Here is a 27,178-nt window from a genome sequence, read left to right as displayed (position 1 = left end):
CCACTGGGCAAAGGACTTCATCATAGGACATCAAAGCTATGTCAGGTGTGTAGCTGCTCAGATGCTAGAAACTTGTCTGAGAACTGTGCACAGAAGCCTTCTTTCCAGCTGTGTGTCCAAAGAGCAGGCTGAGCTTTCCCAGAAAGGAGGATGAATAAGACTATGGAAAATTCCCATCACTTACATAGTGACAAATGCTACCACTAGATAGGGGTGTTTTTCCTATTCAAAGATAAGAAGCAAAGCGGGGGCTGTGTACACGCATATTCACAGCCTCGCTACGCCTGTAGCCAACATCTCAAAATCCATCAATAAGCAAATGAATAGGTGAGTTAGTTCTAGATGCACAGTGGACTTTATTAAGCCTTAAAGATAAATTTATTGTGTGAGTGTACCATGACACATGTGTGGAGGTCAGAGGTCAGAGAGCAACCCTCCAGAGTCAGTTCTCTCCTTCTACCATGCAGATCCTGAGGACAGGACATGGGTGGCCAGGCTAGGTGACAAGTATCTTTACTTGCTGAGCTGTCTCATTATACAGTGAACTTGCACACTTAAAAATAGTTAAGCAGGCTGGAGAGCTCTCGTGGTAAGGAGCTGCTCTTGCAAAGAGCCCCAGTTTGGTTCCTAGCGCCCATGTCAGGCAGCTCACAGCTACCTGCAGCTCCAGTCTAAAAGGATCCAACCCTTGACCTCGCTCAGCACCTGCACTCACATACAGGCATACATATACACAATTAAAAAAAAAATAGTTGCAATTTTCTGTTATACACATGTGTATTACCATAATTTTAAAAATTAAAAAACTATTTAAAATACAAGATGGGATAAACTAAAAGGCAACATTATTTTTTAATTATGAAAAAAATTGAAACACAAAGGAAAAGGGGGTAGCATTTTGAAAACCCAAAAGATCACATTTCAGAAAGTAATTTGCTCCTACAATAAGCATCAAGGGAGTAGAAGTTTTGCGGCATCCTCAGTAAGGTATGAGCAATCATAACCTCTATGGAACAGGAACAAAAATCAATAGAAAGAAAAGAGGCTGAGATAGAAGAAGAAAATTAAATGGGACATTTCAAAGGCAAATGGAAACAAACAGAGCTATGTGGGATGGGGAAAGCTGCAAGGAAAGAAATTGAAAGCAACATTCAAATTCACATTGTAAGTGACAAAGAACAAACCTGGCTCCTCAAAAAAAGAAAAAAGAAAAAAAAAAAAAAGAACCAGAATGAACACAGGGAAGGCACGCATAAAACATTTCCTTGAATTCAGAATAAAGGGACAATGACATGAAAGTGATGGAAATTAAGATGAGATAAATAGGAAAGAAAATGGATCTGTGGTATTGGGGATTGTCAACATTTCAAAGGATGCAAGCAGAGAAAATGGGGCAGAAGTACATGGTTACCATAAAAGAACAAAAATAACGAGACTGAAACATATCATAGGATTAAAATGTTCTTTGTGTTCCAAGGATTCACTCGTACCTGGATACAATCTGGTAAATCTCTCATTTGTGAGAATAAGAAAAAAATGAGGTTGACAAGATGGCTCAGCAGGTAAAGGGGCTTGCTGCCAAGCCTGAAGACCTGGGTTCAATCCCCGGGACCCGAGTGGTGAAAGGAGAGATTGACTCCCAAAAGTTGTCCTCTGACTACCACATGTACTTCATTCATGTGTACACACACACACACACACACACACACACACACACACACAAATGAATGAATGAATGAATGTAAAAACAACTTTAAAAGAAAAACTGAAATAAAATAACATAAGCACTCATAAGGAAGCATGCTGTCCTCAAGGTGAAGGACAAGGACAACTTCTTAGATTTTCTGGCATGCTATGTGTCAGAGGGAAGCAGAAGTAGATCACAGAGAATTCTGACGCAAGGGTTTTATACCTAGTTACTTGGGTGGTCATTCATGAAGTTCACAAAAATGTGTTCTGTGTCTGTACGGATCTGTCTGCATGTTTCTGTGAGTATGCATGTGGGGGGTGCACACATGGATATGTGTGTGGAGAACCAAAAGCGACTTTGGGTGTCATTTCTCAGGCACCATCCAAATGTCTGAGACATGGTCTCTGTCTTGAAGCTCACCAAGTTGCTTGGCTGGTCAGCTAGCCAGAACCACACATCTGCCTCGCTCCCCAGTGCTGGGATTACAAGCAACGCCACCACAGCTGGCTTTTTTTGCATGGCATCTGGGGTGGAACTCAGATCACTATACTTGCACAGCACACACCAGTTGAACCATCTCCCCAGCAAATACATTCCTAGCCACGAAAGCCTTGCATTATAAGGAATTAGAAAATATAATACCCAGCACTGCTCTTGGCTTAAGAAAAACTTACTGAAAAAATAAAGAACAAGCAACCAAGAGAGAAATTAAAATTAAAACCCCAGGAATAAAGTCTTTTCCTGGCACCACTCAGGATTAAAGCAAGGGCCTCAAGCTGGTTAGAACAGGGCTCAAGCATAGAACTACACCGCCAGCCTCGAGAATGGGGACTTCGTGACTTCTATTTCCAGGCAGGATGAAGTTAAAAGGCATGGGGCCCACCCTTCTGCCCTAACTGGCAAACCACAGGCCACAGGCAGCACAGGACGGTGGTTCTGAGGGGAAGGAACCCAGAGTTAGGAAGCTTCTGCTGTAGCTCTGCCTGGAGAGACCTTCTAGGCCTCTACACAAAGCAGAGACTCAAAAGAGAAATCATGTTAGTGCCACTTGAGGAGACAGCATTCCAACTCTGGGACTGTCAAAAGGGGTCAGGTTGAACGGACAGTGTACCAAGAAGAAGAGAAGAGGAGCGGGGATGGGAAGGGAGGTGGGGACTGTGGGAACATCAAGGAAGCACTTTATAAAAGTATGGACCAGCTGGGCGTAGTGGCGCACGCCTTTAATCCCAGCACTCGGGAGGCAGAGGCAGGCGGATCGCTGTGAGTTCGAGGCCAGCCTGGTCTACAAAGTGAGTCCAGGACAGGCAGGGCTACACAGAGAAACCCTGTCTCAAAAAAACAAAACAAAACAAAACAAAACAAAACAAAAAAACAAAAAAAACAAAAACCAAAACAACAACAACAACAACAAAAGTATGGACCATGGCTGGAAGAGAGACGAAGTCATTACGCACAGCACACCCTCCAGGTCAGTTGATGTATTTATTAGCACGGAGTGAAAAGAGCTTTGTGAACTGAGGAAAGTATAAAGCTAAGTTGGTGAGAAATAGAAAGCCAAGAGAGACAAGCAATAAAAGAAGAAATTAGAAACATCAAAGAATGCAGTTTCCAAGCGAAAGATCTAGGACCGTTTAATTTATCATTAACCCCTTCCAGACTCTTAAATTTAGAAAAGCCTCTCACTTTATAAAGTGGCACAGGGATTAAAAAAAAAAGTTGGAGTGATACATAGCCTGATTATGAAAGTCACTAACAAGAACGTAAGCTATTAGCCCATGGTTATCTCTGACTATTTTATTAGCATGTAATATGCCATTATTGAAACAATCTTACAAAAATAACCTACTGCTTAGCTGGCAAGATGCTTGCCTGTCTGTCACCCATGAAGCCTAGGATTTGATGCCAGCAGTGCATAAACTAAATGGGGTGGCATATGCCTGGTGTCCCATTGCCATAAGTTTGAGGTAATCCTTGGCTAAATACTGAGTTCCAGGCTAGCCATGTCTACAGAGTACGATCCTATCACAGAAGTAACCCAAGAACTGGTCATAGTGATGCACACCTTTAATCCCAGTACTTGGGAGGCAGAGGCTGGCATATCTCTGTGAGTTCAAGCCCAGCCTGGTCTACAGAGTAAGTTCCTGGACAGCCAGAGCTATATAGAGAAGCCCTGTCCAAAAAAACCTCTGTGTGTGTGTATGTGTGTGTGTGTGTGTGTGTGTGTGTGTGTGTGTGGGTGGGTGTGTGTATGTGTGTGTGTGTGTATGTGTGTGTGTGTGTGTGTGTGTGTGTGTATGTGTGTGTGTGTGAAGAAAGAAATAGAAGAAAGAAAAAGCAACCCCCCAAAAAGAAAATAAAAGGCTAGTTCCTCCAAACCACAGACTATTCATATTAGAGGTAAGCTACATTATACACTCTGAGAAAATAGTACATATTTACCTTTCAAAATCCAGAACAAGATAAATCTGTTCATTATCATAAAAGTTCTAACATATAAGCCCAAAACCAGAAAAGTGAGGTATGAGATATCATTTACAAATAATATTGGGTACCTGCAAATCCTGTGACTGTGAATCCAAGAAAACCAATAGTGACAGCTGAGGCTGATTGCACATTAACTGAAGTGCCCAGGTGCAAGGCAAGTGTGTATCCACGCACCAATATGGAGACGGTTTGAGTGTGTCCCCCAAAGGGCCATGGGATGGAAGCTTGGTCCCCAAGTCTGGCCATATTGAATAGTGACAGAAACTTTAAATGGCAGGGCCTGAGGTCATAGGTCATAGGTCATTGCTAGCACCACACTTGGGAAAAACTGATGTGCTTGTTGTGGGTACTTATGAGTGGTTTGTTGTTTTTAAAAAGGGGGGTGACCCCAAATCTCTCTCTCTCTCTCTCTCTCTCTCTCTCTCTCTCTCTCTCTCTCTCTCTCTCTCTGCTTCCTACCTCGCCATGTGCTCTCTCCCTCTTGTGTGTGTTCTCCTGTCATGGTAGCAGCCGCCACGCTGTGATGTATCAAAAAGATTCTAGTGGGGCTGAAAAGATGACAGTACCATGCTGTTCCTCCGGAACTGTGAGTGAAGAGCACCGGGGTTTGGGCTGGGGGTGTGTTTTGGTGATTAGAACATCTCCCTAGCCTGCAGAGGCCTGAGGTTCAATTCCCAGTTGCTCTCTTAAACTCTCACACTTTTCCTTACAAGCTACCAGGGTACAAATATCTCATCACGGCTATGGAAAACAAGCTAGTACAGCACCTGAATACCTTCCCTATGCTGCAGCAAGGAGTGGAAGGGACGGTTGTCAAACATCTCTTTTACATCAGCAGTAGCCAGCAAAACAGCTTACACACAACAAAACCCTATGAACATCGTGATGTCATTCTAGCAAGAAATACATAGGTCCTTAATGAGAACAAGCAAAACGGGGGGGGGGGGGGGGGACGTATATTGTGATCCATAAAGATGTTTTGGATTAAGAAAAATAATAAATCCTGTGGGCACAGACTAAATTCCCTAGATATTTGAAACAATGACAATTCAATGTATAGACAATGTAAAGCCAACATCCCCACAGAGTGTTTTTTGGCAAGGACTTGGGTCGCTGAAGAAATAAAATTAAAGTTGCTGTCATAAAATGAAAGGTGAGCGAAATAAAAGAAAATTAGACAGGACTTTACTTATCAAACCTTAAAGCATCAACCAAGAAAGAAAAGCATAATTAAAGTACACACACACACACACACACACACACACACGCACACACACACATACGCACACGCACACACACACATACACGCACATACACACACGCACACACACACAGCCTCAGAGCCAAGCACTGTGAAAAGAAGGCTGCAGGTGATGCGAACAGATTGGCTGGTTTCTATGTACTTGCACTGAGCCTTCCCCAGAAGGAGAGAACAATTGCATATGCAACAGCACTAATGAGAATAAAATATCTAGGAATAAATTGATGAAAAGAGTGAGAAACCTAGAAAAACCTAGGAGCTAGAGGCGTATCTTAGTGGTAAAGTACTTGCCTAGCGTGTGCAAAGTGTGCAGATCCCTAAGCTGAATCCCCAACAGCCCAAGAAAGTACAAAATCTATACTCTGAAACCTGTAAAAATAAGACAAAACAAAAACTAAAGAAAATACGGAGGAGGGGAAAACTCATCAACAGATACATAGGTAAAGTAAAATACAGCTTATCAATATAAAGACCATCATTCACCTATAGAAGGGAATGAGAATGCGGAGGCAGACGCAGAAGGGCTACAGAGTGAAACCCTGCCTCAAATTAAGCAAAAAAAAAAAAAAAACAAAAAACAAAAAACAAAAAACAGACCAATAAAAAAAGGGGGGATGAAGTATGAATCCACAGTTACAAAGTATGAATGAATTTTAAAAACTTGATGACAGGCCAAAGGATGAGCTATGTTGCATAATTCCATGAATTGTTCAGAACAGGACAATCCAGAAACAGGATTAATCGTCGGGCTGGAGGGGGTTGGGGGGTGGGACAAAGTTTTCTTCAAAAAGTGGTGAAATGTTTACAAGTTACATAGGGCTGAAAATTATGCTATGTGATTTTCACAATTATATCACAGTTAAGAATACCTTAGTTACACGAGTGTGATTTTAAAGTTACACTAGTGTGTGGGTTTTTTTTAATTATTATTATTAACACTAATGTTAATGCTAGTGTGATTTTAAGGCAACACCAGACCAGACCCAAAAGAAGATCTTAGAACATTGCATGAAGTGAGCATTTGTGTTTGTGTGTTCACAGAGAAATACCCCCAAAAGGCCAGCAAGCAAGCATTGTGTCTGGGTGGTAGAATTGTGGGTGATTTTTATTTTTCTTCTTCTTCGTCTTTTTTTTTTTTTTTTTTGTATTTTCTAAATTTTCTACAATGAGTCAGAACAAAAATAAACATGTTTTTAAAAAACAAAGTGCGTCAGTGTATAATTAAGTTCCAGACTGTTGGAGTGCTGAGGAGAGGGGGCTGGCAAGCAAGAGTTCCATAGAGCCTGCAGCCTGGAGACCGTCGGAGACCTAGGAAACGGGCTTGGGAGGGCGTGCTGCAGTGGGGACCTGTGTGCCTGCTTCATCTTGCCATCTCTCTACCAAACCTCCCCCTGCATCTCTTGTCCATCGTGTCTCATTGGAATTTCAAGGCCACATGCCCTCGACCTGACCGCATGGCCACTGCTGTGATCTAGGACCTACCCCACAGTGGCCTCTGAAGGAAGCTTACTCATGTCCCCCATGCTGTGGACATGCCCATCTGCCTCTGTGAAAACCCTGCAGTTGCCTGTATGCACTGAGACCTATCTATGTAGAGAAAGATGATCTATACACAGCTTTTTTTTTTCAGTAAGGGCTGTAAGTGTAGAGACCATCTGGGTCTGGCAAATCAAGTTGCCATTCTCTGAATGAATGCTACTCCTCCATGCACCTTGCTTGCTGCCTTCCCATTTCACCAAGCTCTTCCTCCTCTCCTAGTAAAAACTGTCCTTTCCTCTCCACCAGTTCAACCCTTAGACCTCCTTCAAAAGCCAGCGCAGCACCTGCCACAGAGCTGGTGGCCTACAAATGGTGGTCCTCCTCCCTGTTCCACTGTATTCCAGTTCCTCGAAGGCATCACTCTATCCTGTGAACATGTCATGAGCCTCTTATTTAAGGACAAACTCACTGGAAGCGAGTGTATCACAATGAAACTGCTCAGCTTATGTGCCTACCAAAAGAGTCATGGGAAAAGTGATCCAAACGTGCAAACTGACCCCAAGAGGGATGGGCCAGTTATGAGTTCAGGGGTTGGGGAATCTGTCTCTCTTGGGATGATCTAGGTTTATGGTCAAGTCTTCTTAAAAGGCCACTCTATCTGAATCTAGGGCCACATAACCAGACGTTCTCTTGAGTTGTCCAAACCCATCATGCCATAGACCCTGTTACCCACAGGAAAAGATGATGCTGAGTGAGACAGTTCTGGGGACACGGGTGGCAGTAACTAACACAGGACCACCCTTCCTGTGTACTTAGGGTGTCCCCAGCCTCTCTACTCACTGTCTCATCAGTCTTGAAAATGAACCCTTTATTATCCCCAGTTGACAGATCTCAAAGCTGAGGGTCAGAATGTTGAGCTAATCTGTGACTCTTCTCTGGAAAAAAAGGCAGAGCTGGCCTCCAAAGAAAAGCTTTCTCACAGAAAGACCCTATAAAACCCCACAGCATCCTGTCCACCAAAAGGGGACATTTGCCCAGGCTTCAGAACTCGAGGGGCCTAGACAGGGTCTCCTGGCCGGTGAAGAACTGCATGAAGTGGGCAGAGGGAAAGACAACGTGGGCACAAGGCTGGCATAGTGCTCACACTGGCCAGCACTCCCAAGACTGCTTCCTTCCTGTTTCTCCTTCCAAGACATAGAGCAGCTTGGATACAGGCAGATACAGAGCATTTATGACATCTTAATAGAAAGAGGGGCAAGCCAATATGGATGCCATTTGCCCTAGGCTGGACATAAAAGCCCTTCCTTCCTCAGAGCTTTCAAGGTTCACCAAAACGTTGCCACCTACTGTTTAAAGTCCCTAAGGCTGAATTCGGATCTCTAGGTAATGCCCACACCTCCACCCGGCTCGCTCTGAACTCCTATATAGGCAGCTGTGGCAGGACATTTGGCACAGCTGGTACTGGCTGGAACACAATGTTCACTCTCCCATTCACCCATTATTCCCCAGGAGTGCTTGCTTGGTTCCATCACACCACGCCTGGACCACTACCCAGCTGCAAATGCAAAAGCCAAGACTAATAGGGGAGAAAAGGTTCCGAAGAGCAGATCTCCTGGCTGTGGTACTATTGAGTGAGTGTTCTCCATGTGTTGGGCAAGGCCAGAGACAGATGGAGCCATCCTGGGGGACTCCCTGGAGGAGGTGAAGTGCTAAAGTAGCAGGAAGGGGAGAAGCAAGGCATGGCAGCATGGAAAAGGAAAACATCTTAGCTTGAGAAACAATTTGGGCAAAGTCTTGAAGGCAAAGGAGGCTGAGTCTGTGGAAGGGTGGGGGTGGGGGTGGGGGGTGGGGGGTGGGGGGGTGGGCGTGGCTGCCTTTGTTGGGACAGCCAGTAGAAAATTGGAACGCTGGTCTCTAATGAAAGGCACAGATTACCTAGCAAGCGCCACAGCAGCCTTGGATGCACACTTCAGTGTGTCCCTCCCACCTGACAAAGGACAGACACCAGGACCCCAAGACGAGCCTGCTTCTGTTTTCCCACCAGCAGCCGCCACGCACACAGCGCGCTGCCTCCCTCTCTGGTTCTTGTTCCCTCTCCTCTTCCATCTTCCTTCCCTTCTCCCCCTTCTCACCTCCTCTCCTTTCCAGGTGGGGCCCCACGTATCCCCGCACTCCAGATGTTCTGAAGGAGTTTTTACTCCTAAGGCCATTCAAGCCCCCAGGTTAGCAGATGTGCGGCTTGAGAGGCAGGTTAATGGGAGCCAGGGGACCAGGCTGGAGCTAGGGCTGGGGGCCGAGACAGCTGCCTTGGCCCAGAAGGCCTGCTTGGTCCCTGAGGAGGCTGAGCAGCTTCATTCTTGTCAACTGCAGCTGACAGAGCAGGAAGGAAAGGGGACTGAGCTGGGAGGGGGAGCATCTTCAGGGAATGGTGCCTCCTGGCTCCCTGGCTCTGGAGGCTTCTCTTCTTTCTTCCCCAACCCCCACACCAACCCAGAACTCTGGAAAGTATGAACACCCCAAGTAGTCAGCTTTCACTGTTTTCCATAGGACCCTGCCTCATCACTGTAGGAAGATGTCTGGTCCCGGCAGATGCTAAGTAACTGCAAGATTTAGATTATTTTCAAGTAGCAGGTAACTAAGTAACGATATTCTCGGCTCTGAGGACCATAGCATGGCTTTCTCAAAATTAACAAGTTTACTGTTTGATTTAGGGTGATTATGTTCCAATGTGCAGCCCTTCACAAAACGCTATCAGATAGTGGGGGCCTACCATCCCTAGGCTCACCTTGCCCCCACCACCACCTCCTGGCACAGAACCCAGCCAACTCTCCCTCACCAAGCTGCTTTGCCTATGTCGACTGTGACCTGCATCCTGCTCATGTCAAACACTTGCTTCCCTGCTCTGATTGTAGTCTCAGCCCTGCCTGCTATCCTGCTGCCCCAGAAAGTGAAGGAGGGCAGGAAAAAAAATCTGTGAACCCAGAGGCTCCTTCCTCCTTCCTCAAAACCACCCACCTACCACGCAGGCTAAGGAAAAATCTAGAAAGTGTGAAGGAGCAAATAAGTTGTGGTAGAACGTGTTCAGTCTCAGGACCCAGTCACACCTGAGTTGAAATTTAAGCCCCAGGTCTTCCAAGCTGTTGTCACTGGGCAATGACTACCATCTCTGGTCCTGTCACCTTGTTCATGAACACACACACACACACACACACACACACACACACACATGTTCACACTGCCTCTCTCCCAAGGAGAAGACAATTCAGGCCCATAAGCACTCTCCACCTGGGATAAGCTCCCCCCAGAAATGCACTGTTTTCAGAAGTGTTTTCAAGATGTCCTGCCTGCCTTTGTTAACTGGGGATTGGGGAGCAGGGAGCCTCTGGCAGTCACTTGGTGCCTGCTATGTGCCATGCACAGCTTCTAAATTAAAAGAATGAGAAAGGGCAGAGCGGGTGCATGGAACTCAGGGGACTTCATTGAAGGAAGCGCACTGGGACTGGAAGGCAATGGTGAGTCTCAGGTGACTGCATCTCAGGACAGCGGGATGAACCTAAGGGTTAGCAAAAGCCCTCCTGCAGCAAGAGAGATAGAGAGGTGGTAGACGAGCAGGAGAGAGAGAGAGAGAGAGAGAGAGAGAGAGAGAGAGAGAGAGAGAGAGAGAGAGAGAGAAGAGAGAAGCAGGAGCCAGTGTCCCTGGGAGAGTAGCCAAAACAGCAGGAGCAGATGCAAAGCTCTCTACCATGGTCCAGAAGTCCCGAGCCATGGGTAGGGGTTGTGGGAATTTGGGCTTTGTTGTCAGGATCACGCTGAACACCCTTAAGCAGAGTGACTCACTCAGATTTGTGTTTTAAGCCCCCATCTGGCTGCAGTTAAGGGCAGAGGGCAAATTCAGCATAGAAGCAAGTAGCCGGCTAGAAGGCCGCTGCAGGCAAGGGAAGTGAGGAGAAGAAAGCCTGTTCCAGAGCAGCTGGGACAGGCGACACAGGAACCCAATGTGTTGGACGCACCGATGGTGCTAGAGTCAAAGCTGACACCTAGTTCCCAAACCACAGAAGTAAATGAATGGTGTGACTCCCTGGAATAGAGAGCTTAGGAAGGCAGCGTGTGGGCTTAGTTTGGGAAATGTGTGAGGCCTTCGGGGCCCACCATGCAGAGACTCCACTGGTCAGTTCAGGGGACCAACCTAGGCTAAGGAAATAGGACTCCCCCCCTTGAGAACCATCAGCATGCAAGTTGTCACAGAGCCCACACAGGCAGACACGGAACTGTCTCAGGAGACTACGAGGGCCGGACTCCAAAGAATGATGCTCCTAGAGAATGGACTGGCGGGGAGGGGTCTGCAAAGAAGGTAGAGGTGTGGTCAGCGGGCAGGGAGGATGGGAGAATGAGTTTCAGCAGCAGCCAAAGGGAGAGAGCGGGCAAGAGCTAGAGACCAGGCGTGGAGAGCCCAGCACAAAGGCTCTGCCCCTTCTGATGGGCCAGGAGAGCTGCAGGCCACACCGCAGGCAACCCCCAGGAGCATATGAAGGGGAGAAGAGCTGATGCCGCTGGAGGCTGGACAGCAGGGCCCTGATAGGTGGTGGACCAGGAGACCTGCTGCTGCATGAAGACTGGATGAGGTACAGGCAACACTGGAGATGCCCACAGTCCCTCCCTCTCCCCTCCCTCTCTCCCCTCCCTGCTCTTACTCCCATGGTAGTGGTTTGGCATTGATTAAGAATGGGGCTGAGGGGCTGCAGAGATGGCTCAGAGGTTTAAGAGCACTGTCTGCTCTTCTGAAGGTCCCAAGTTCAATTCCCAGCAACCACATGGTAGCTCACAACCACCTGTAATGTGGTAGGCAGGCACACATGTGGGCCGAATACTGTACAAATAGTAAATAAATCTTAAAAGAAGAAGAAGAAGAAGAAGAAGAAGAAGAAGAAGAAGAAGAAGAAGAAGAAGAAGAAGAAGAAGAAGAAGAAGGGGACTGAGGTCACCCCTACTAAAGGTTTTCTGGGGACCAGAAGGAGCCTGAAAACACATCTGGAGACAGTGTCTTTTTCTTAGGAGATAAGAGGAAGGTGGCAAAAGCTCAGGGCCACAGTGCCCATTCCCCCTCAATCATGAGACTGCCAAACCAGAGAACAGCAGACACCCCTTACCTTGGGCCGCCAGCCCCATGCTAGCTCAGCATTCTGTTGCTACTTGCATTCTTTTGCTACAGCCATCCACAGTAGCTCAACTTGCGAACACACACACACTACGAGTTTTCACTCCTCACCTGCCCAAGCCCGGACCCTGTCCAATAGTCCAGAGTTCTTCGATACAGCCATCCCACCTCACTCTGCCCTGCCCCGCCCACTGGAGCTGCTTAAGGGAGAGTTGGGGGAAGGAGCTGGCCCCAAACAGGTGTCAGGAGTGATGAGGGGAAGGAAGCCACCTTGGCAAGAGTCCCCCGGATAGGGTCACATTCCAGAGCAACTGATCTTACAAGCCATCTGGCCCAAGTGGTCACACAGGCTCATAAATAATTCATCCCGTTTCTAAAAGAGGGAAAAAATGGTCTGGACTGGGCTCCTTCCCTGATTCCTGGGTGACACTCTGGGAATGCTCCGCCCTCTGTGTGACTCGACTTCCTCACGTGAAAAGGAGCCCTTTGTACGGCTGACCTTCCAGGCTTTGCTATTCTAAGGCCCTGTGGCCCCAGGTGGGCAGCCTCTGTCCATGCATCTCTGGCCGGACCACAGCAAGAACCAGGGTCGTTCTCTGCCTTTCCTTGCAGTTGACATGTGGACTCCCACACTACAGCAAGTGGCCAGCAGCCACCCCTACTCTTCAGGCTCATAAATAGATGGAAAATTACCCTGAGACTCTCCGTAAAGACCACACCTCCCTGACTCCCAACCCATCTTCTCTCCCAGAGTGACTGGGGGGTGGAGCCTAAAGGCAGCTGCTAGCCTCAGGTACAAAGGTGGCCAGGACATTTCCTAGTGCTACTTGCATCTTATCACCTCCCCTTTGGGCTGCTCAGAGGCCTTGGGGGGGGGGATGGAGGGGAGGGGGAGGAAGACTCCTGGAAAATGTGAGCTCTGAGGAGATGTCAGAAGACAGAGACAGATTTCCCCCTGTCCCCAGGCCAAGTGAGGAGACTGTGACCCTGAATTATTTTTGCAAGGAAACTAGCTTCCCCACCCACTTTTGGCATCACTGACCACTGGAAGTTCTTCACAAAGTCTAACCCTTTCTTTCCAACTGCATCCTCCAGCAAGGGGCTATCTAGTACTTCTACCACTAAGCCAGTTGAATTCTCGTACATCTAGCCCATGAGTGCAGGCCGCTGCAGGGGAGTGAGTGGGGAGTCCTAGGTGGTGGGGACTTTTTATGGAAAGTCCTTGGCAGCTAAGAACAGTGGGGAACTGACAGTTGGTATTGACTGCTGTCCATCTTAATGGAGATGGGGAGGAAAGATAAAGCAGCTCCACCAAGCTCAGAGTGCACACACCCGGTCCCCAAGATCCTGGGGAGGGAAAAAAGACAAGTGAGTCTAAAGTCAAACTGAGTGGTCGCCTAGAGGGAGAGGTACGGACACTTGTTTAAAAAAAAAACGCAGACTCTGTGCTGGGCGTGGTGGCGCACGCCTTTAATCCCAGCACTCGGGAGGCAGAGGCAGGTGGATCGCTGTGAGTTCAAGGCCAGCCTGGTCTTCAAAAAACAACCCCCTCCCCCCCTAAAAAAAAACTGAAAAAAAAAAAAAACAAACCAGATTCTGAACCAAGAGCTTTGGGGTGGGGCCTGAGGCTCTGTGTGTCTCATGTTCTCAGCTGTTGATGCTGCAGGCTCATGAGGAATACAAACATCGAGGATGTGGACAGTGTCCCCAAATGGGCATTGCACCAGTCACCAGGGAGTAGTTCCCTAAGACCCAGATTCCTTGGTCCTAGTCCTGGAGATCTCAGCTCAGTAGGTCTGAGAAGGGACCTCGGATCCGCACTTGGTAAGTTTCCTTGGTGCTTTGGAGGTATACAGTCTTGTAGGCTCTCTCACAGCTAAGCTTCTGTGAATCTAGAGTCCTGCTAAGAGTGTTCATGGGTCAAACATGGTGGCACAGGCCTATAATCCCAGCACTCAGTAGGCAGAGGTGAGTGAACCATGAATTTGAGGTCTGTCTTGCTGTAGAACAAGACTCTACATTAAAAAATGGAAAAAAGTGCATGGACTCAGAATTCAAATCTGCAAGCTGCCCCCTAAAGCTCCCTTTGCTCGTCCGTAAAATGGAGGTCATAGGGTCTTCCTTAGAGCCGTGTGGTAAGGAATAAATGGGCCCGTGCCTGCTGCACACCAAGCCTTGCCGCACACTAAGCACCCGGCAAATATTAGCTCTCGGCATGATTCATGTCACGCATGCTCTGTCTTCCTTCCCAGGGTTTCTGCCTTGCAGTCAGCTCCCTTCTCTTGCAGCAGCTTCCCTGCCTCAGGAGCTTGACTCCAACTGTGGCGAGAGTGGAAGGGGAGGAGGACCTGGCTGTCTCACATCTCCACCTAAGTTGTGAGCTGCTAAGTAGCAGGACCCTCATTTATTAACTCAGTGTCTTCTACGCCATAAATGGCGGGCACTCTCCCAAGCAGGAATGAATAGATAAATGGAGAGAGGCAGGGGGAAGTGAAGGGGGTGGGGGGAGCAGGGAGACAGAAAGACAGAGGGGAAGCCAAGCACAGTGGAGAAGGGAAGGAAGGATGGAGGGAGGGAAGCAGGGCGGTGGAGGGAGGGAAAACATCCATGCTGGAGTCTCACATGGACAGATGTTCCCAGAGTCCAGGCTAAAGCTGCTTAGGCATGGCCCTGGCTGCTTAGGCATGGCTCTCTGCCCAGGTGGAGGAGAGACCTGTGCAGAAGAGGCGGCCACACCCTTGGGCTCTGCTTTAGGGCTTCCTTGAGTTCAAACCTAATCTGAGCTCCTGGGCTCACCCCTGGGTGCTTGGGCCCCCTCGGCCCAGACCTCTAAGGGGATCTGGGAGTCAAGAGCTTCAGCCAGAGACTGTCTGACCCAAGTAGTCCCCAAGTACCACACATAGCCCCGAGACACCTGCAGGAGAGACACAGAGCCAGGACTCTGCATAGCAATGCCTCCCATGACATAGGAGCCCAGTGTTACTCCTGGGTGGCCCAGTCGAAGCCAAGTCTATTCCAGACTAGCATTTGTGGCTGAAAGAATCACCAACAGGTCTCAGAGTCCATCCCACCATGGACACTCATGTGTCTCTTAGGAACCAAATGACTCATGGTGGGACCCTCACGGGCTACAAGTGCCATTAGTCTGCCCACCATTCCCCCACCCACCACCCCCACCTCAGAGCAGCCTCTGCCCAGGCGCATGTAGTAATCAACTCCCGGAACCCTGGAAGATCCAAACAAGGTAGCATATAATCATGCTGCCCAAAATAGCCATGTCAGGGAGGCCACCGTTACTCCACATGTCCCTAGAGACCCCTTGCTAGGCCCCCTGACACAGCTGGTCCCCAGGGCCCTCCCTAACTTGCAGCTAAGTTGGTGTACAGACAGAACTCACCAAGTCACCAGCAGGGCTCAAGGCCAGCTTTGGAGATGGGGACTTCCCTTCCTCGTGGCAGACTAAGCAATTTCAGGCTGCCATCTTGGATCATCATTCTTAGGCCTACGGTGGCGTGGGACGGGGGGACTTGTTGCTTCCCACTCCTGTCAGCTCTGGATCTCCTGCTGCTACACTTCTGCAGGTGCAGGCTGCCATTTGTGACCCCTTCCCCCACTCTACACCACACTACCCCACCCTACCCCACCCCCAACACCTACAGCCTCTGTTTACTTCCTTTTGACTCAATCTCAGCTATTTTGTTGTTCCCAGTTTTTGTAAGCGTGTTGCTTCCTATTGTAGCTCAGGCTAGCCCCCAGTTTACTGTATAGCCCAGGCTGGCCCTCAATTCTTGATCTCTCTGCTTCTATCTCCCAAGTGCTGGAGTTATAGAAATATATCGCCTCTTTTTCCCCCACCTTCAACTCTTGACCCTCAAGGATGCTCTGGGCCCATCTTTCCTCCTCCTCCTTCTCCTCCTCCTCCTCCTCCTCCTCCTCCTCCTCCTCCTCCTCCTCCTCCTCCTCATTCAGAACTTCCCTTGCAGGAGGCTACAATGTGGCCCCAAATGATATGTTCACATCGAAATGTCCAGAATCAGTACATGAGATCTTGCTTGGGGATTTCTGTGGCTATAATCTAAGAAGCGCTCTGGAGATGAAGTATTAAAATCCAATGACAAGTATTCCTGTGAGAAGTGACAGAGGAGGAGAGGCCACGAGAAGATGGAAGGCAAACACAGGAGCAATGAAGCCACAAAGCATGCCAGTAGTCACCAGAAGCTACAAGAGGCAGGGAAAGTGTCTCCCAGGACCTCCAGCCAAGTACAGCCTGCTGGGGCCTGGAGGTCTATGTCTGTGTAAAGTTCTGTTTACTCCACAGCATTGTGGTGTGTTACGGTAGCCCAGAAAAAGAAGCGCCTCCACATCTCTAATTTCATCTTCAGTGGGCCAGAATCACTGAGGGGAGGGGCTTCCTGGAGCACAGACAGTCAAGCCCACCCACAGACATGGTCCAGAGGCGATAGCCTGGGGCCTAGGAATGTGCATGCCTCGCTTTGAGACCCATCTTCTTATGTAGGAAGCAGGAACCTTCCCGCCTCTACCTGTGGGATGCTGGTACCACAGTGCTGCACGGGGCTGAGAACGCAGTAGCTAGCAGGTTCCCAGGTGATACAATCAGCTCTTCTGGACAAGAGCTGGAGAACCATTGTTCTGTGAGCTCGACCAGTGACTGAGTTTGCCCATTCTCTGCCCGCAGTGCCTTCCTCAAAGACACCTCCCTTGGCGCACCATGGTGCCCTCCTCACGGTTCTCTCAGTTCTCAGGAGACGCAGGACAATGTCCCCTGGAGAGAATGTCCCATCCCTACCCTAGACATAACTGGCTCTTCTGACACCACTGGAGCTGCCCCTGGGGCCTTCTGACAATTTGCCTATGAATGGAGAGGAAGGTCCCACTGTACCCCCAGAAGACTCCTGTAGACCCTCCCCTGCCCCGTGCTATGAGCCAGGCTGTAAGTGGGGCTGTAGATAGCTCCTGGAGTGTCCATGCATGCCCCAAAACATGGTCACTAGGCATGGTCACTCTCTCACAGTCTTCAGGGTCCCACCAAGGCTGAGAGTTCTCAGAGGCAAAACTAATATAATACTGGCAGACCATGGTTTCTCAGGCTACCAACATCATCCTGTCCCCTCCATCTAGGCTCTACTTCTTCTCCCTCTGCCACTCAGACTCAGTCTTGGAGGCAGCTAGGTGCAGTAGATGTGAGAGTGGCTTCCTCTTGGGGCCACCTGAGTTCTGATGGTGGCTCTGCTGCAGTAACGTCACCTCTCTATGCCTCGGGACACTCATCTGTGGAGTGGGGAGTGTGAAGTCAACAGTAATACTGGTCCCACAGGAGTGATATGAAGACTGAGGTGACAGGTGCAAGTGACTATCACCCACCAAATGCCATCTGCACGCTGCTCTTATTAGCTTTAGCCTGGGGCAGTGTGCAGCTGTCCCTTCAAAATAGGTCATGGTATGGAAGAAGGGGCACCTGGTGTATCTTTCCCAGGAACTCCTCTTCTTCCTGTGCTGGGGGACACCTGGCATGGGACGGAATGCTCAAATGCTTGGTAATTTTCTCCTGAATACGTGCCTGTGTTCTTCTCTCTGTCCAACTCTGCTGCATTCCCAAGACGCAACGTGCAAAGTTCATAAGGAACTTGGTCATAGCACAGACTGGGAAACTGAAGCCCAGCGTGAACATGTCTCAAGAATCCTCAGCCAGAACAGAACCAGGTACTCTATAGCTATCACCTTCAGGCGGGATAATACCTTGACCTTCCCACCTTAGAAATGGGGAACCCTAGGCTCAGAGAGGGGAGATGATTGACAGCTTGTGGTGAAGCCAAGACTTAAACCCAAATCTCTGGATTCTAAGGCATTGCTGCTTTGAAAGGTATTAAAGTGCAGAGTGAAGACCTTGGTACTACGGAGTCTGAACCAAACCAAAACCCCACCTCTGTTCTATCCTAGCTGTTTGATCTCAAGTGAGCTACTTAACTTCTCTGGGCTTTAGTTGCCTCATCTATAAAATGGTCATAACTAGAAGCTACCTGGCAGGGATTTCGAGATTAGCATAATGGCCATTGCCAAGTGCACTCCCCTGTCTGGCGTTCCCCCATAGCCTAGTTGCCCCTCCCCCAATGTCCTCAAGAGCATAACCCTATGCACATCAGGGAGGTATAAGGATGCAGACCTATGTCCCAGACTCCCCACTCCCCCTCCCAATAGCACGTGGCTTCTGTGTTTTGGATGGATGGATGGGTGGGTGGATGGATGGATGGATGGGTGGATGGATGGATGGATGGATGGGTGGGTGGATGAATGGATGGATGAGAGGATGGATGGATTGGGTGGGTGGGTGGGTGGATGGATGGATGGATGGATGGATGGATGAGAGGATGGATGGATGGATGGATGGATGGATGGATGGATGGGTGGATGGATGGATGGGTGGGTGGATGGATGGATGGATGGATGGATGGATGGGTGGATGGATGGGTGGATGGATGGATGGATGGGTGGATGGATGAATGGATGGATGGATGGATGGATGGATGAATGGATGGATGGATGGGTGGATGGATGGATGGATGGATGGATGGATGGATGAATGGATGGATGGATGGATGGGTGGATGGATGGATGGATGGATGAGAGGATGGATGGATTGGGTGGGTGGGTGGATGGATGGGTGGATAGAAATATGGATGGGTAGGTGGATGGATCCTGGGGTCTCTGGTGGTTCTCCCAGGTTCTCAGTCGGGAGCCCAGCGCTGCTCTTTAGTCCCTTCTCCAGTGTCACCCTATGTGGCTATCCTTGACGCTAAACTCTTCTCAGAGCTTCCAAGATTGGCTCTTTTCTGTCCTCTCTGCTTTTTTTCTTGGCACTGTGCTTCCCAAGATGCCCAGCCCAGCCCAACTGGTGTTGACTGTGAGAGCCTTGCTTCTGCTTTTCCATGGGCTCCCCGCCCCCCCCCCCAGGGCCTCGCCTCACCCCCACCCAGTTTCTATTTAGCCCCAGGCTCTGTTAGCTTCTAGTGGTTTCTCTTGGCCTGGATTCAAGCCTGGTATGACATGTCTGGCGTGGCTGCACTCCTCCCACGTTGGTCAGGGAGGAAGTAAGTGTGTGCAAAGGAGGGTGGGGGGTACTGGGGAGTAGGGTGCCACCAGCCCAGGTGCCAAACCAAATAGCTTATGTACCTTATGTGCCACATCCAACTCAGTACATGGACCCTGGAATGCAGACTGGCTGCCCCAGCCCCACACTAGACTCTTCATACCTAATTCCTGTTCCTTGAGTCTGGTTTTAGCTGGTAGAAGTTAAGGCCATCCACGGGGCTGAGCCATGCATGGCTCCAGGAGGACAAGGATATGCCCATATGGAGGTGTCAAGGGACATGGTGCCACTTCCCACCTCCCCCCCCCCCCCCCGCCTCCCGCACTTTGCCTGCTCTAAGGATGTCAGCCTATACAATGGGGGTGCATCCCTGATGCGCCAGCTTCCAACACTGAGCAAGACGTTGTCGTTTGCTCCTGCTCTGGACCTCGAGTGACGGCCATCAAAGGAAGGTCTCTGTCATGGCCTTTGGGATTCCACAGATGAAGTATACCTGTCTATGCCTCCACGACTCTACCTTGGGTAGCCCCCAAGCTTTCCTGCCATCCCCTCATGGGTTAGCTGAGGGCATGAGGAAGACGCCACATGGGTGATATAACACATGGAGCTGACCACACAGGTCTATGGACACTGGCCTCGGCTACATTTGTCCTCTCAGCTTTGTGACATGAGCCTGGTCTTACTGTGGCTATCTGACATGGTGGGGACTGACTTTGGTGGGGAGCACCTCCCTTCCCTGTCTGCGGGGTAGGAGGACCCTTTCCTTCCCTGCTTCACTTCCCAGAAGCTCAGAATATAACATCGACCATTCTGAGCCCTCACATGGGGTACTTCTTCCTTGACTTCTCCCTGCCTCTGCTCCCCCCACCTGCACATATACATGCACACACACACACACATACACACATACACACACACACACACACACACACACACACACACACACACACACACACCTGCACCCTGTATACAGAATGAATAACCTCTGGTTTGTCTGAGATGCTGGTCACCTTGGTTACCCCAAGGCTCACTTTGCATTTAACCTTTAACCTGCATGTTCGACATGAGTCCCACCATGTGCTAAGCTCTTGGTGACCAGATCTCCTCCTTCTGTGATGTCAAAGGCAGAGAGCTGGGTGTCAGTGTGACTTCTCCCCTCCCCCTACTCCCACGGTCAGCTAATGCCTGTCAGTGACAACAGAAGGCACTGTTCCAAGTCTCTAGTGTACCTTGAACTCATCTCATGCCAGGCCCTTGAGGTGAGTGGATGCCAACACTGCCATGGTTGTGTGGATAAGAAAAAACAGGATGGAGGTTGAGTAACCTCCGGGAGCCCGCAGAGGAGCTGAGGTGTGAGTGGAAAGGCGTCCTGAAGTCTCCAGAGCCCATCAGCTTCTCCCTTCACTGCTGCCCCTGCCTGCCCTCTGGCCACCGTCACTCTCAGCAGCCTGGCTTTCACCCCACCTCCTCCATCCCCATCACTGCTGCCAAAAGGAAACTTCAAAACCACAAACTTTCCCACTGCCGTGCTGCTCAGTCCTTCTGCGGCTCCCTTCTCCCCTCATCATGCAATCCAATTCCTTCACTGCCACTTACTTGTCAGGCAACATCATGTGCTAATTCCAGGTCTTTCTCCACCACTGCCCTTCCTACCAGACACACACACACACACACACACACACACACACACGCACACGCACACGCACACGCACACGCACACTCACACACAAACACACACACACACACACACACACACACACAGAGTTTCTTCCCCTTTTACCTCTCTACCTCAACTCTCTCTGCCCATCACGTCTTTTCCTGCTTCTTCACATGATTGACATTTCCTACTCCTTCAACAATGAATACGATTTTTTGTTTTGTTTTGTTTTTCAAGACAGGGTTTCTCTGTGTAGCCTTGGCTGTCCTGTATACCAGGCTCTGCCTCTGCCTCCCCGAGTGCTGGGATTACAGGCGTGCTCCACCACGTCTGGCTCCTAATACAAAGGTCACGACTTAGAACGGCCTTAGAAGTATTTTAAAGTGAATGCACCGGTGACTGGCTACACGAACACTGTCACAGCTGTGCAGAGCCTCCCATTCCTCCATCCCTCTCACATGGATTCCACGTGTTCTTTTCAGGAAAGCCCCTGGCGCTGGGTGTGGCGAGATCACGATCCCCACTTTGAAGATGAAGAAACTGAGGCACATAGTCAGGATCGGAGGCATGGTCTGAAGCCAAGCTTTGCCTGGCAGGCTGGCATTCTCAGGAGCAGAAGAAGAAAGACCCACCCAACCGCCTTGGTTTCTGCCCTCCTCTGCCTAAACAGAGGGGTGCAATGGGGCTGGGGTGAATGTTCTAGCTCTGCAAACCTGGGAGTAGCCCACTCTCAGAAAGCCTAGGAAACTATCCGTCTAGCTAAAAGTTCCAGGCCTGCTCCGAAAACAGAGCCTCAGAGACCTCTTCATCAAAAGGTGTGAGTCACCTTCTTTATTTTTTTTTTAATTAATGATTTAACTTCAAAATAAGTCCCAGTTTTTCCTATGAGCCTGTTTGATGCTTTGATTGAAATGTCAACCCTCCCTTCCCCCCTCCCAATCCTCCACTTCTTATTTTTGGCTCTCCCAGCCTTTTGCTGGTGCCCTAAGCAAATGTTTAGTCTGCAGGCAAGACAGCACGCACAGCTTTTCCCGGCTTTCATCTACTGACCTTGGCCTCCCAGGGAGTACTGCCTACCTAGCCTGCAGGATGGAGGGGAGGAGGCTCCTGGGGCCAGATACCTAGACACACTGGGATGGAGGGCAGACAGATGACAGGATGAGAGAAGGAAGGTTCTCCTACCCAGGCTACTCAGGCAACAAAAGCAGTGTATACCCAGGCAGCCAGAGAGAGGAAAGCCAAAATGGTGGTGGCTATGACTAGCTGGCCAGGGACCCTCTATTTAAAGGTAGAATCCAGAGAAAGGCCGCTTTCCCTATCTCCCTCTTTCTGCTCATAGGACAGTCAAAACAGGTTAAGACTGTCTGACTGGCCGGGGCCACAGCAGAACCTACAGCCAAGGATAGTGCAAGCCTAGTCCTAAATACTCACTACACATAACTATATCCCTACATGCTAAATGTCACGCCTACCTGAATTCTACCTCCCAACTTTGATTTTTCCCAAACTATGCATTCACCTATTGGTTGGATATAGATGCAGCCGAAAATTCAATTGGCTTCTATAAGTAGGTGTGAGGTACCTACCCTGTTCCCAGCCTTGTGTTGGGCACAACATGCATACAACCCAACAGGTAGGCAGGGCCCACTTCCCTCACCCTCAAGCCCTTATCCACTTCCAGGCTTAGTCCTGCTGCCATGATTCCCCTGCTGGTCAAAAGGGGAACTACAGGGACCTTGGAGGGTGGGCTCTCTCCTGGGTGGCCCAGATCACAGTCTCCTTTCACTGCTAAGTAGGGAAGTAGGTGTTTGAACCTGGCTCCCCTCCTCCTACTGAGCTCCAGGGCAAAAGCCAGCTAAGGGGAGGAGACGGCCCCTTCCTGGTGCTTCTTTGGGACAGTAGTCTCCACCCCCACATCCCAGCTTCCGTGGCAGAATGCCAGTGGCCTCAGGAATTCTGCCCTGGTGGCCCTACCTAGGGAGGTTCCATTCCCAAAGTCCTGCAAATACTCAAGTGTCATGGACACACATTTATGACAACAAAACCCTCAAGGAACCAGAGCCAGGAGCACATTCTGCACTAGCGAGTGGGCTCCAGAAGAAGGGAAAGTGAGGCAGGGCCTGGGTTGTGCCCCAGACCCAGGAAGGTGGGCCCTGGATGACTCACAGTGACTGCAGGCTGGGCAGCTCCCACAGTGCCTCAGCTGGGATCCCTCGGAGCTGGTTGCTCTGCAGCATCCTGAAGGGGAAAGAGAGGTCTGTAAGAGTCGCTGGGTGCTGAGTGCAGTTGGGTAGGGGCTCCCCCTGTAACTCCCTCTTCTGCTTCAGAGCCCAGAGTCTGAGGTATAGCCTCCTGACCTGATAGTGGGGAATGGCGGGGGAGGGGGTGGGGCAGGGGGTGCAAGGGTAGTTGAGGTACACAGTGGATTATAGTGTGGGAGAGAGGTACCTGAGGAGAGTTGGTAAGACATGGCAGGAGGAAAAAGGTGACGAAGATATAGGAGAACAAGACATGGAGACACAGACATTTAATCCGGTACTTCAGAGGCAGAGAGAAGCTCAATTACAGCCTGGGATAGATATTGAGTTACAGGGTAGCCTGAGCTACAGTGGGAAAGGAGCTCAAAAGAAAAGAAGAAGAAGAAGAAGAAGAAGAAGAAGAAGAAGAAGAAGAAGAAGAAGAAGAAGAAGAAGAAGAAGGAGAAGAAGAAGGAGAAAGATAGGATTCTGCTGAATTTTGGCCTCAGTGTCCCCATCTATTCAGCTGAGATGCTAAGGGTTTCTTTGTGAGAAAGGACATGGATGAAGGTAAGAAGACTCTAGGCTATCCCTCGAGCATCAAGGCATCATGAAAATATGCTTTCTGGAGTCCTTGTCTACAGAAGCAATTTGAAGTGTGCCCCCCCCCCACTCCGCCCCTGAAATCATCAGCCTGCCGTGGCAGCTTAATCTCACATAAGCACACACTAAATTGCTGTTTCCAAGGCTGCCAGCCTAGAACTAGGGCCAGCCACAAAACCTAGGAGGGCACCACAGACCAAAACCACGGGGGCTTCCTGGGGGCTTAGAAATCTAATATGCAGGGAAGATGGTCAGAGAGCATGTGACAGGGAACAACAGAAAAATGGGCACCTCTGCAAGGGGATGCTATTGACTCCAGGGGAATCCAGGCATAACAGGGGCTTTAGGTAAGCTGGGTGGGGTACCTCAAAGTGCAGGGAACCCCCTGAGCAACAGTTACGCATGTTTACTTCTAAGGAAAACACTGAGTAAAGAAATGGGAAGGAGAAAAATTAAATAAACATGCAAATAAAAAACAACAGTCTGGAGAGACGGCTCCACTGGATGCTCTTCCAGGGAACCTGGGTTCAATTCCCAGCACCCACATGGTAGCTAACAGCTGTCTGTAATTCCAACTCCAGGGTATCTGACACTCTCTCCTGGACTCCATGAGCACTGCACACATATTCAGAAAATGTATGTTTATACATGTGGACAAAACACCCATGCCCACAAAATTAAATAAATACACTAAGAAATACCAAGGAGGCCCTTGGACAGAACACTGTGTGTGTGTGTGTGTGTGTGTGTGTGTGTGTGTGTGTGTGTGTGTGTGTGTGTGTGTGTGTTCATGTGTGTCTATGTAGTGGAGGCTAGCGGACAACCTCAGGACCTGCCCACGTTGTTTCCTGAGACAGGGTCTCCCACAGGCCTAGAGCTCTCCAGTAGACTAAGATGACCAGCTACAAAGCCCCAAGGATTCACTTATTTCTCCTCCCCAGGGCAGGGGTTACAAGCTCAAGGGTATGCTACAGCATGGGCTTTTTTTTTTTAGGAATTTAACCAAATCTTTCCTCCCCCGTGGGCATTCTGAATCTCCAGGCTCTAGATCCAGATGTGAGAGAAGGAGGGCACAAGATAAATTCGGGAAATAGGGTAGGGAGCAGAAAGGCAGGATACAGCTGACTAGGAACACAGACAGTGGAACTGAGCCCCCTTCCTCCAGGAAGAGACATGAGCTGGCCAGACTCCCAAGACACAATAGAGAGTGAGCATCTGCTGAGGCTGAGAGGCTAAGCTCCCTTCTCAAGAGTGCAAGGTGATGCCAGACTTCAGGAAGAGCAGCGGACCATCTGATCTAACAGTTAATGGGCCAGAGGTGGCTCTGAGGGCTCCACACTTGGCCGCCTTAGGAGGTTAGTTATCTATGTCAAAGGCCACAAGGCAGGTAAGTGATGGGACTGGGTTTGAACCCCAGGGGGTTAGAATGCCATCTGGACAGATTACGCCACACAACTTTTCTCATAAAACAGGAGACAGCAGGACCAGAAAATGCTGAAGGGCCGTAGCAAGAGCCTGCTAGCTATAGGTGCCTCCTGTATGGCCCTACCCTGGCCACAGATGCCTGCTCTCACTGCTGGCCTCCTTTAGGGGATGCAGGAAAGCCGTAGCTGGAAGATAAAGCACAAAGCAGGCACCAGGGGCTAGAGCAGGTATGAGGTGGTGAGTGACAGGAGCATCTCACGGGAGCAGAGCCAAAGGGAGGTCAAAGGCAGGCTTTGGGACCCCTGAGATCAGGGTCTGTGCGCCATTACAGGAAGACATATTGAGAGGAGCTGTGTGTAGGTGCAGGCTCTGAGGAGCTGAAGGGCCCTGTCCCTTTGTGCACACTCAATTACCGGAGTTCTCTTAGCCTCCTGTCCCTCCCACCTGGACTTATATAGCATCTAGGAGACCTTTCTAATGACAGTGCTTCGTTTCATGGGTGGAATTTAAACTTGGGTCTCCCCAACTTACTTTAAAATGTGGTGTCCTGTGTCTGAAGTTACATTGCCTGGACCCCCATCTTAAGCTCCGCCCTTCTTCAGCTGTGTGGCTTTGTAAGTGCTTAAACTTCAGGTCCCTACCCACGAACCTGTGATGACATCTCTGTTTATTGGTTGCATGGATCAAATAAAATAGTCCCCCCCTCCCCCTGGTCACAGGGCACTGATTTTACAGCAGTGTCTTACACACAGACAGAAATCGTAGCTCCCTAGCCGATATTGTCAGTTATTGGTCTGTTCTACGCCTTGCTGGTTGACTTTAGGAAGTCACTTCCCATCTCTGAGCCTCAATTCCCTCCTCGTTCAAGGGAAGAGGCTTACAGGAAGCACTTAAGACTTTGCTCAGCAGGGCTGGGGATAGGGCTCATTGGCAGAGGACTTGCCTAGCATGCCCGAGGCCCTGGGGCTCCATCCCCAGGGATGCAAATGGCAATGGTGATGCTGGTGGTGCTGATGATGGAGACAATGACAACAGTGATGATAGAGGAGATGTAGCTCAGGTAGTAAGCTCCTGCCTAGCACGTGTCAGAAATGCAATCTCACGCAACAGAGGGAAATAACATGACAGCCAGGGAAACCATCATTTGGCTCAGCGGCTGTCCTGGAACTGGGGCCCAGTCATCAAGCCTGAAGTGACCCCACAGCAGAGCTCTGGGTCTCCTTGAGGACCTGAACAACCTCTGCTCTGGGCATGAGGTGAGGGGGCTAGCAGGTTTCCCTCCCAACTCCGACTTCTAAGCTGTGAGCGCCTCTTTACTCTGATCTCTGCCAATACCTTTCTTCTCATGACTCCCACACACAGACCATGGCGTGCTTGGATCAAGGATACCTGAGAAACCATGGCTTGGTAAGCAATGGTCACTGATTGTTGCCCCTCCAAGGTCCCCAAAGCCACATCTGGTCACTGCACGGGTGAGCTGCTGCTGCACCTCCAAGGAGTACCCCTAATGCATCTATCTGCACTGACATCACCTCCTACTTATATGTTTCTTTCTGCTGAGTCCCACCCAGATTGTGTGTGTGTGTGTGTGTGTGTGTGTGTGTGTGTATGCATGTGTGTGTGCACACATGGAGGTCAAAGGGAAAGTTCCAGGACTTGGTAAGAACTGACTCACCCTTCACCATGTGGATCCTCGAGGTGGCAGATGCCTTCACTTCACTGAGCCATCTCACTGGCCCTAGAAAGATCTTTAAAGTCTCCATGTTGGACCTCCAAGGCCCAGAATCTGTAAGTAGCACCTCTGCGTGGCGCTTAACTCTCCTTCCGCCCAGTGTCGGGGAGCTCAGCTTCTCTCCCGCAGCTCAAGCTGGGCAAGTCTCGCTTTCTCTCTATGAATCAATACCCAGCAAGCTGGAGTGTAGCGTGGTCCTGGTGTTGGGCCTGACCTGCTTCCCCTTCCTGTTCACGGCCTCTTTGGCCAGCACTACTGCTACTGCGTGGGCACACAGTTGAGGGGGGGAAGGGGTACAAAGACTGACAGAGGGGAGCAACCCTTTGTCCTCCAGGGTGAGGTGAGGTGGA

General features: G+C 49.7%; 1 protein-coding gene across 3 annotated transcripts in view; it reads right to left on the bottom strand.

Moving 5' to 3' along the window:
- Nucleotides 1-27,178, bottom strand: part of LGR6 (leucine rich repeat containing G protein-coupled receptor 6) — a 126,131-nt gene that overhangs the window by 59,466 nt on the left and 39,487 nt on the right. For all 3 annotated transcript variants that reach the window (XM_084796243.1, XM_084796241.1, XM_084796242.1), the window contains exon 4: nucleotides 22,998-23,069. In XM_084796243.1, the coding sequence (XP_084652369.1) occupies nucleotides 22,998-23,069 (72 nt within the window). The remainder of the gene's footprint in view (nucleotides 1-22,997; nucleotides 23,070-27,178) is intronic.

Source organism: Acomys minous, assembly GCF_964271855.1.
Source record: "Acomys minous genome assembly, chromosome: 1".
Taxonomy (NCBI): domain Eukaryota; kingdom Metazoa; phylum Chordata; class Mammalia; order Rodentia; family Muridae; genus Acomys; species Acomys minous.
The sequence above is the reverse complement of the archived record's forward strand: the minus strand, read 5'-3'. Positions and strand labels throughout refer to the sequence as shown.